The 10,961-nt window shown below is 43.1% G+C and overlaps 1 protein-coding gene across 1 annotated transcript; it reads right to left on the reverse strand.

Moving 5' to 3' along the window:
* Positions 1–6,661: 6,661 nt before the first annotated feature.
* cnpy3 (canopy FGF signaling regulator 3) lies at positions 6,662–10,785 on the reverse strand. Its single transcript, XM_035407796.1, has 6 exons — positions 10,282–10,785; positions 9,800–9,926; positions 9,129–9,225; positions 8,466–8,588; positions 7,966–8,083; positions 6,662–7,810 (listed from the first exon to the last, which is right to left on the reverse strand). The coding sequence occupies exons 1-6, from the start codon at positions 10,385–10,387 to the stop codon at positions 7,515–7,517; spliced, it is 867 nt and encodes a 288-aa protein (XP_035263687.1). The 5' UTR covers positions 10,388–10,785; the 3' UTR covers positions 6,662–7,514.
* Positions 10,786–10,961: the final 176 nt, after the last annotated feature.

Genomic DNA, 10,961 nt, shown 5'->3' on the forward strand with positions numbered 1-10,961 from the left:
ATATGAAAATCTGTGGCCCCTGGACCTCTTTGTGCATACCTTGCCACGGGATCTTCCCTGAACAATCCTTTCTGGACTGGAGCTATTATTATATTAGACTTCATTCATAATGCAATAACGCCCGTGCTGACCTCGCGATAGTGAAGTAGCGACATCTTTTAACAGTGCGATCCCCGCGAGACCTTCCCAACGGACGTTGCCCCGCGGAAACGCTCTTCGGGTTGTTGTTGTTCTGTGGCGCTATCTGTATTCCGCGCGAGAGCACGACGGGAGATAAAAACCAGATGAGAAACGCTATGTCAAAGATCAATATTTCACGCTTGACCATTTTTATTCAAATAGATTAGAGAGCCCATCAAATTCTCCATTTTCTCTGTCCACAAAGAAAATGAATTGCCGGGGCTTCAGAAATACGTCGAAATCCCCTTTGTGTTTTTTTTTTCCGCGGGAAAGTGATTAGAGGTTTTTTTCGCTCCCGGATGTTTGATTTCTAAATCGGTCGCACACACCAATCCGTTTGTGTTTTGGAAATAGCCTTGACTCCAATATCAGAGGGTCAATAATAAAATTTCATGAACAACAGGTCAAAAAAAAAAAAGACTTTCAACAGAAAATATAATTGAAACATTGCAGTTGGCCTGTATTTAACCCGCATACCAAAGTGACACCAGCATCAACAGCTCCTGGAGTATCCTATAGCCAGGGGTGCCATATGGGGGGGGATTGGAGGGGGAGGGGGAGGGGAATTAGGATGACTCCAAGGGCCCTGACTGAGAGGGGCCCTCAAAAATATTAGAACATGAGATTAATATCTTTCTTTCAAAAGGAGAGCCGCAAGCCTGCAACTATCGAGTTATTTAAACTGTCAAACAGCTCGATTGTTAGACTCTGGAGGAGTGGTTACAGTAATTGTGCAGGGATAGGGTGGCATGGGGTGGTGGGGCCCAATGTAAGATCTTTTTAAGGGCCCCAAAATCCCTGGTAGCATAGTATAGTATAGTATAGTATTACTACGGCAGATATCCCAGCTCATAAAAATGTGCATTGCCTATAGAAACTGGCACTTGAAATTCTGAAACATTGGTAACATAAACACACACGTCAGCAGCCCCATCTACCCAGTGACAGCTCAGTGCTCGCGTTACTTCGTGTTACATCTGTACACCTGACAGTAGCCTAGGGTTCACTTTTGTGTAAAAATGCATACCCCATGGTATTTAAATATAGAGGTGCCTTTTGTCCGGATTACCAAAAAAAAAAAAACAAACAGATCTAGATGCGTGTAAAGGACTCGTTGCCAAACATTTTAAAATGCGTTGTGCAAAAGCAATCTTAAGATTAAAAACATCCCTTGAATTTCAATGACAAATCAGAAAACAAAATTAATGCAGTCTTTTCATTAGACGAATTGGATTCTCGGGCGTTTCATTAGATAAGCGAGAGTGAAACATACGGAAATACAATGATTCTCGTGTCGGTGCTACAGCTTTTAGGCTAAATAGACAACATCACAGTGCTATCTCCTCAATTGAATCACATCATCCATTCTTTCTGAAGTGCCACGGAGCTTGAAAACAGAATCGGCGGCATTAAACAATGCGCTGGATGTGCCGACAAAAATAATTGAATTTCTCCCATTTTTCTTTCCGTAAACACTGTGAAAACTGAAACACCCAAGATATCTCAATCACAGTGCATTGCCTCGGCAAAAATATATAGAAATATGTACGCTGTAATATATCCTTATTAATATTGTGCTTTGCAAGTCAGGAACGACTGTCCATTCTTTAAAATTATTATTATTATTTTAAAATTACTTTCAGTCACACATTAAAATATGAATATTACAGTTTAAAAAAATTGTATTATAAAATATGAACACGCTACAGTTATTGTTTATTATTAGGGGGTAAATTTGGTTCGTAGCCACGAAATAGGTTTTCAGATTAAATTTAATGTATTCTATATGTATTCATTTAATGTATCCTGTATATTAAACGTGGGATATAGTCACAAATACATCCTAAATAAAATCCTATACAATATCCGCAGAATCCGCCCCTTTCTCACCACCTACTCAACCCAGCTCCTGGTCCAAGCAATGGTTCTATCCCGCCTGGACTACTGCAACTCTCTTCTGGCTGGACTACCGGCATCTGCCACCAGACCCCTGCAGCTCATTCAGAATGCTGCGGCTCGTCTGGTCTTCAACCTCCCCAGACACTCCCACGTAACTCCCCTGCTCACTACCCTCCACTGGCTGCCTGTTATAGCTCGCATCAAATTCAAAACATTGGTTCTAGCATACCAGGCAGTCAAGGGATCAGCCCCAGCATACCTTCACAAGATATTCAAACCCTACATGCCAGCCAGATCCCTCCGTTCTGCTACCTCAGGACGCCTAGCACCTCCCCCTCTTCGCACCTGCACTTCCAGAACACGTCTCCTCTCTGTTCTGGCCCCACGATGGTGGAATGACCTCCCTGTGGAGGTCAGAACAGCTGAGACTGTGACCTATTTCAAACGACGACTGAAGACCCACCTCTTCAGGCTGCACCTCTCCCCATCCCTTCCCCCCTGTAAATGACTAAACTTAGGGTTGTAACTAGGCAGCTGTTTAATAGGTGACTTAGTTGATGCGCCAGTCTTAACGACTACTTGTATTTTTATTTATTTTTATTTTTCCATAGATTGCGTTGTTGCCGTTCTCGTTGTTAGTGTTAATCAGTTTAACCACCAGGGTCCAGGTTGAACTATGCGGTTGTTCCCTGTACTTGGACCGGTACTTCTCTCTAGGGGTTTCGTCATACTTGTTCCTGGTTATGGTTATACACTTTGTTGTACGTCGCTCTGGATAAGAGCGTCTGCCAAATGCCTGTAATGTAATGTAATGTAATACAAAACAAGCGCGCACAACCATCATTGATTTGACCACCAGGTGACGCTATAATACCTAATATAGTTTAACTTTGAACCTTTAAACCTTAATAATACCATAAAACAGGAGAATGAAACTTAGTATATGTACTTATGTCTTTATGAAAAACATTGTTTGCTATTGACTTCTAATTACAATAGGTCCACCATATAGGATTTTACATAGTAAAACACTTTTTCACCTCCTCTGAGAGAGTTTAATGTACTAACATGAAAGTTTCATCAATTTATGAATTTTTGAATTCTTGTCTCCATAACTAATTAAAGGACATGTGATGCTTAAAAAGCATGGCTGTGGTTTGACAATACATTTCCTATTTTTTCATGTTATATACAAATTAGACATAAACTAATATACTGGGAATGTCAACACAAAACTCAGTGAATGTGTAAAGCACTGCACATTTACACATTTCTCATAATTGAAATGAAACTCTGCATTGCTGTAATAATACAGGAGCAATACTGATCATGTGCTAAGCAGTCCTAATTATTGTTGCAAAACAAGATCAAAACAGGGGCAGTATTTATGAATACATAATTCACACGTTTATCATTCATTCAATCAGAAAATAAACACGCTCATTTTAAATGGTTTATGAAACAGAGAGGGGGTTGGGTGCAGGATTTTTAGCATAAAAAATTAAGGGTTGTTAAAAACGTTACACATAGCTGTGCCCCCACTGTCTTAGTTTCAAACACCTTGCTGCCAGATGTTCATATTCTGGAAAGAGAAGAAAGTCAATAGTCCACCGAACCCTATTTTCTCTGAGCATGGTGATGATGTAACCAATACAGGAAAGACTGACATATGTTGACTTACTTTTAGGAGAGTATGGGTTGGGCCTTTGGTTAAGATTTACACATTCATAGCTGTTCTGTTGCCGCATTTTAATAGGATTTAAACATCTGTGAACTTCAGGGGGTCATCTATTTCTTGTTAGGTCTTTCAATTTGAAGCAAGAATATATATTTTTTATTATGCAGTTATACTTTATTCTTTTAAGTTACTCATTAATCTGGCAAAAAAATGTTGCATGTAAACACTTTGTGAAAATTCATGACATCATGACATCATGAATCTGTTTATAGAGGTTTTACAGCTGTATTACTTTGATACAAAGTACCCTGTGTACTAGCCAACTAATACCCTCTAATAACCGTAACTGTAATAGTTTAAAATTTTAACGTTCAAAAAAATATATACGTAAAATATATTTGAGTCCAGTGGAGTAGGTAAAATGCTGTGGATACTAACCTAATCAAGGCCTTCGCCTATTGCAGTAGCCGTGTCCTCGCGAACAGAAGGCTGCAGAAAACGAATTTAAAAATTCAGAAATTTCCTGCCATCTAGTGGTCACACTGAGGATGTGCAAGTCTACTGGACTAAAACGCATTTTTATACATTTCAACTACTTTTAAATATAGTATTTCGAAAGTCTATTGCAATTGAAGTATTAACTTAATATAAGTACATACTTTCCCATACACATTTCAAATACTTTATAAATATGACTGTCCCTGGCAGACTTCCAAATTGTTTTGAATTAGTGTAGGGCAGACAAGGGCAAATTTCCCAGCATTTTTATCTTCAGGAAAACATGAGCAGCAGTAACTTAAGCGTAAAAATAACATTATTACAGATAATAAAAACAGTGCTAACTATATATGTCACTATATATAGTAAAAAGTGTAATATTTTGTTTCTCTGAATTTGTGTTTTTTTTTTTTTGTTTTTTTTAACAGTCCTACCATAAACCACAATGGTCTCAGTTGAAAGTTGGCATTAATCGGAAGGAAGATAAATATAATTTTTCAGTTGAGGTCGTTTAGTGCTAGAGATAAGCCTATGCTTTCTTTTCTATAGTATTCCATCTCAGCCAGACAGCACATCCTGTAAAGACCTTCAGTCATATTCAAGGAGCTCCAAGTGACAGCACATTTTAAAGCGAACGTGGACATAACTTTGGTCTGTGGGCCACAAGGCAAGCAAAACACAACACAGACACAGCTTCGGGGTATAAAACAATTTATGTACCGTTTTATTTTATTCACACGATGCAAAGTAAAAGGGAAACAAACTGGTGCGTGAAGGAATACTCTCCAGAAATAACCCACACCTTTTCATACACCCGTCCCACAATGGTACAGGTAGGCAGCAGCACTGTGTGAAACTACAGAGCACATCTTCAGCGCGTTTAAAACTGGTCACGAGGCCACCTGGGGTACAGACTCCATTTTGGACAGCGTACCAACTCACACTTTCACAATTCGCACGAAAAGCCCAAATCAGCTACACGGCACGCCTCTCGTTTTGACCAAGACTATAAACGGCTTCGCACAACAGCTATAACTCAGTACAGCGGATTTGGGTAAACAAAATGGAAAAGAACAAAACGACTCCTTTTCGGGTCGCTTCTGGAATACTTCACAGCAAGTTGGGGGGGAAAAAAAAAACAAAACAAAAAAACAAAAAAAACATCAGCGGTACAAAAGAAATGGGGAAAAACACTGGGAACACTGAAGAAGAACAACGTCATCATTAAAATGTCTGCTTGGTGGCATTCTTCCATTTTAAAAAAGTTTATTCTATTTGCTCTTCTGGGTGTAAAATGGTTTGACCATGATTCACTAGCCCAGCACTTCATGGGTAACTAGATATTGCTTCTTAATAAATCATCTCATTTATGACTGACCAGTAGTCTCAATGCATCTCAGAAACGGCAGAGCCAGATTAAAGAGGCAGAAATACATTTAACTTTGATTAAGGATTATAAATCAGTGCGTCCTTTCCTCTCTTTAAATGTATCTAGTCCGGAGAAAAAAAAACTTAAATTTGCCAAAAAGGAAACAGTCTGAGTAAATAAATGATTGGATTTGAGTTACATTCACCTGGTCTTCAGTCTGTTGATGGAAACCTGGGTGTTCACCTGCACAGAATGATTGTATTAAACACACACGGGTCTTTATACTGCAACGTCAAATTACCCTTAGCTAAAGCGAGATGCCAAAAACAGTAAAGCAATTAATTTATTTAAAAAACAACCAAAAAAAAAACGGGCTTGGGCTGAGACCAATTAAAAGCACACTTTTACCATCACGACTGCAGTCTGAGCCCAGAGCACTCGGTCCTGACAACGCAGCGACAATGATTTACGTCCAAAGGAGGAAACGGACCGCCAGCACCTGCATCTCCCTCCTGTAACGAGGCTTTTACATTTGCGACGTACGCCTGTAACAGTGTATGAATGTGCCTGGTTAGACTGGGATATGGAGACGTCACTGGGCGGGGGGGGGGGGGGGGGGGGGGGGGGGCAGTTTGGCTGGGCTGTGCCTCAGGGCAGCGTATGGGGGGGGGGGGCCGTCCTGTACAGTCCACAGAGCATCATCAGCACCACAAACTGCCGTCAGTCAGGCGACTGTGTGGCATCTTCATTTCCGCAGAACAGCTGCAGTCACTCATATTTCACTCTTAATGATGCCCTTGAGGGGAGGAGCTTTAAAAAGCGTGCGTGCGCGCACACACACACACACACGCACACACGCACGCACGCACACACACACGCACACACACAGAAAGCTCTGGAGGGTGAAAAAGTGGGAGGAGCATAGAGTGAAAGGATGGATGACATCACTTCCTGGATGACTAGCGTGAGTGCTTAATTTTCTGCTCCCAACAATTCCCCTGGTCCAATTAATCAATTATCAGTATGCAGGAACAAACTTTTTTTTTTAAACAAAAAATGGTTACTGAGAAAAGGTTTAGGTTAATAAGCTAATTTAAAGCAGACGTTGCAACGAAAGAAAATACACACACACACACACACACACACACACACACACACACTGGTCCAGAGTGAAACAAGTCCGACGCCCGTTGGTTTCACAGAGAGAGAGAGAGAGAGAGAGAGAGAGAGCGCTAATGTAGGGCTGAGCTCTACAGTCTGCATACTACCCAGAAGCCGCAGAAGTATGGAAGTGCACAGCTGACCTATCGAGTGCTATTCCAAAAGTCAATGACGTGGAACGAGCGTAGCACACGAGCCTGCGCACGAGCCTTCACATCCGGGCAAACGAAGACCTGCAGCAGGGGCTCAGAGACAGGCTAGGTGTAAGAAGCACGCCATTTAGCACTCCTCATTAAAATCACAATAAAGAAGAAAGCGGTCGTCGTGAAAATTTTGTAAAAACATAACAAAGCAACAAGTCCCCCCCCCCCAACCCCCAACCCCCCCTTCACACTTGACCAATAATACTGACGGTCCCTTTTTAAAATTCACTGAAAGTTGTATAACTATCCTCAACAAGGAACGTGCCATATTACAGGCTAGAGGGGCAAACACATACATATACGCAGTAAGGTCACGGTGCAAAAATCGAATCATCCGCATACTCGCTAGTATCCTCAGTAGCATATACTACTGTGTGCGCTTGTAAGTAGTACGCAAAGTGGGACACAGCCTGAGAGACAGACGGAACATGAAGGGGGAGGAGCAGTGGGAGGGGCAATGACTGAAGTGTGGGTGTGGCCTATCGAGTGGGGGAGGGGCAGAGCCGGCAGTAAGCTCCTCCCACGCTCAGAGCTCGGTCTTCTCAGTGTGCAACGGGGCTCTCTTCTGAACGTCCTCCTCCGTTGTGTGTCCGTCGCCGTCCTTCCTCTCCCTGCGGGCGGCCGCCGCCGCCTCCTCCACCACCACCACCTTCTTGGCCTTTTTCTTCTTCTTCGTTTTCTTGTCTTTCTTTTTGCTCGGCGTCTCTTGGCCGGCGCCCTCGCCCTCCTTGCCCTTTCCCTTCTTCCCCTTCTTCTTCTTCTTCTCCTCGCCGATGGCCGCCGCGTCTCCCTTCCTGCCCGCCCACTTCTCGTTCAGGCAGGCTTAAAAAAAAAAACACACACAACACGCACAACGAGATCTAACCACCAGCGCAGCAACGGCCGGCCCTGGAGCCGGAAAGCCACAGGGACTACAGTTTTTAAGTGGTACTTCAAGACAGTACCGGAGTACGAAGAGCAGGTGAGAGGTACCGTACCTGTGTCCTGGCCTTTCAGAACATGTTTCTCGCACAGGTAGGTGGTCAGATCTTCCTCCTGGTGGCCTTTGTACCAGTCCTCGATCACCTCCTCGTACTGCTCCACCATCACGTCACACTGGCACAAACACAAACGCAGGAACAGACAGGCGTGCGCTGCATTAAAGCTACCCCGGCCACCGTTCACTGCTTTAACTCCATCAACCACAGAGTTTTTCCCCTGCAGTACTGTAGAACAACACCATTCGGTTTTCACACATATACGTATTAAACACCGCATGAAATATTAGGCCACATGCCAGTCTTGTGCATGGCACGGTCAAACCTAGATAATAACTCTACCTCTGCGGTAGCGGTTAAGAAAGTAATTAAGCATATCTTGGGATTGTTCTTACATATACACCGTCTGTATCTATGGTTGTCTAGCGTAAGACACAGACACAGACCCCCCCCCCCCCCAAAGTGTGCAGTTCGCAGGGGGAGGAGAAGGGAAACCTCACCTGCTTCTTAAGGTCAGCGACCTCAGCGGACGTCTCGTTCCACAGCTCATAGGGGATGTCCATCACCACCTTCACCCCTTTATTGACCAGGCCGTGCAGAGTGGAGAAGGTCTCCGACATGCCCTAAAGAGCAGAGCGGGCGGGGCAAGGAGAACAGAGAAGCCACGAGAGAGAGAGAAAGAGAGAGAGAGAGAGCGAGCGAGCAAGTGCGTGTGAGAGAGAGAGACCCAATTTTCAAGACAGTGAATCACAGGATATCTTTCTCAAAGAAGACAGTACTAAAGATGTGCATTGTGAGCAACATGATTAGGACCAGCAGAGGGCGCTGTTTCTCCAGGGACAGAATTTGCTTGTTGTCCAGCCTGTCTCCATAGATGCATTTAGCACTGGGGATGGTTTGCGTTTCCTCTGAACTCTCCTTTACAAAGCGGACAGGATCAGTGTGCTTTTACACCACAACGCAGGTGACCACGGAGGTGTAGAGCATCGTGACATGTTATGACAAGCACACTGCCACCAGTGTAAGCTTAGCAGACGCAGATAACATAGTGCACTTAAGACCAACGATGGAACACAAAGCAGAAACACTTTCTAAATGAGAAAACTGAACTAGAAAATGGTTCCCCCCTTTCGAGTGTAATTCCGGTCCCTCGGCTCGTTCACCTTCGCAAAGCGGTTGCTGCCCGTCCTCTCTTTGTGCAAGTTATACTCCATGAGCCTCTGGCATACGTTCTCCACCACCTCGATGAAGCGGATGTCCCTGTTCAAAACAAAGACCACAGGGCGATACGGTAAATTATCATGAAGACCTCTTCAGAGAACGGTATCTCCCGTCTGCATGAGAATGAAGGCGGGTGGACAATTCCTTCGTGTTCAGGAAAAACTGCCAAGGAGAAGGACTTTTTAAGTTTGTGGGGACATTACGCGATGGAAGGCGCGTTCAAATTCAGCATGCTGAATGGCGTTGCAGATTTAACTTTCGCATTATAACTGCACCTCCAGTAATTTTGCGTGACACAAGAGGCTGACAACGTTCACACACTGTGCGACTTCACACACAATTAAAACACTGCTAAATACAGGTGCATCCCACCTAAAACTTTGAAAACGTAAGGTTTCAGGCAGGGTCAGCTCATAAACTACAGTACGTCAATATTATGGCCTAGTGACAAATAACTGTCAGACCTTAATTTTGGTCAGAACTTGCGCTACACCCCGAGTTTAAAGTTGGGATTTAAACGTGAAACGCAACCCCACAACAAACGTCGGCAAGGTGCTGAAAGAAGGACAGGTTATCGTCATTCTTACAGCATGATAGTGACAAACAGACTTACGATTTAACATATTTGATTGGCGGCGACCCCTTCGAATCGAGGAAGCGGTAATTGGTATCGATGACCTCCTTGGTTTTTCCAGTCTCATCAAACGCAGACTTCATTTCAATGCTCACAAACTTACACACTGGATGAGACAAAATCCACAATAAATAAGTAACAAATGTAACAAATGCAAGAACATATAAAGGTCGTAAAACAACAAAACTAATGTGGCTTCCATGTCAATGATTGACATGTGAGCCGTGGACCCTCATTCATTATTCTGCCGTTTCGTTTCTTCTTTTTTAGCTATGACCACTCTCGGGGACTGCGCGCGCAAATAGTCAAACCTACAGCTAGCTATAAAATAGGCCTACATAATACAAACATTTTGTCGCAATTTCTAGTCTAAATTAATAGCTAAATCTTGATGCAGCCACATGCCGTTTTCGCAAACCAGGTAGCTATAACTCGTTAGCAGCAAGAGTGAAGATTATTACCTTCGCATTTATTTGGCAGATGCACCCATTCTTCGTCGTCACCTTTTTTAGCCGCTTCGGAGACCGAAGTCATTAAAACCACACTCAGAAACATTACGCTCTTCATAATGGCGACGTTATCTGCGAAGGTTTACAAAAAATCCAGCTAAACTAAAGTGCATCTTCTCTGTCCGTCTGCAAGTGCAGCTTGCTTTCCTGTTGTCGAACACATCCGCCGTAACGAAATGATACAGACGCAGCTGTCACCTGCTGCCCAATCAAATGCGTAGTAGTGTCATCGCTTGGCCAATCGCAGAAGCGCCAGAAGACATGCGTAGTCTACAGTACAGTTAAGGGGAAATAAGAAAGGGAAATGTGAGCGGTGAACATCTTTTACGCAAAAGTGACCGTGATTTGCATTTTGTTTCGCGTCATTTCTTTTTGCAAGAACAATACATGTACACATTCAGGGCTGGCTAAGGTCACTTTAACCAAGTCAGTAAATGTAATAGCATAACGAGATGTGACAATCTGTAAACGCTTAAATGTTTTTGCATTTCCATTTTTTTATAGTAGCCTATGTTTAACGGATTGTACCGCAGCTTTAGTACAGTATAGACCTAGGATTGGAATGGTAATTAGGAATCCAAAGACTTTGAGTTCAGTTCACAAAATAATTAAACTGGTTGTAATTTTTTTTA

This window comes from Anguilla anguilla, chromosome 3, assembly GCF_013347855.1.
Source record: "Anguilla anguilla isolate fAngAng1 chromosome 3, fAngAng1.pri, whole genome shotgun sequence".
NCBI classification, from domain to species: domain Eukaryota; kingdom Metazoa; phylum Chordata; class Actinopteri; order Anguilliformes; family Anguillidae; genus Anguilla; species Anguilla anguilla.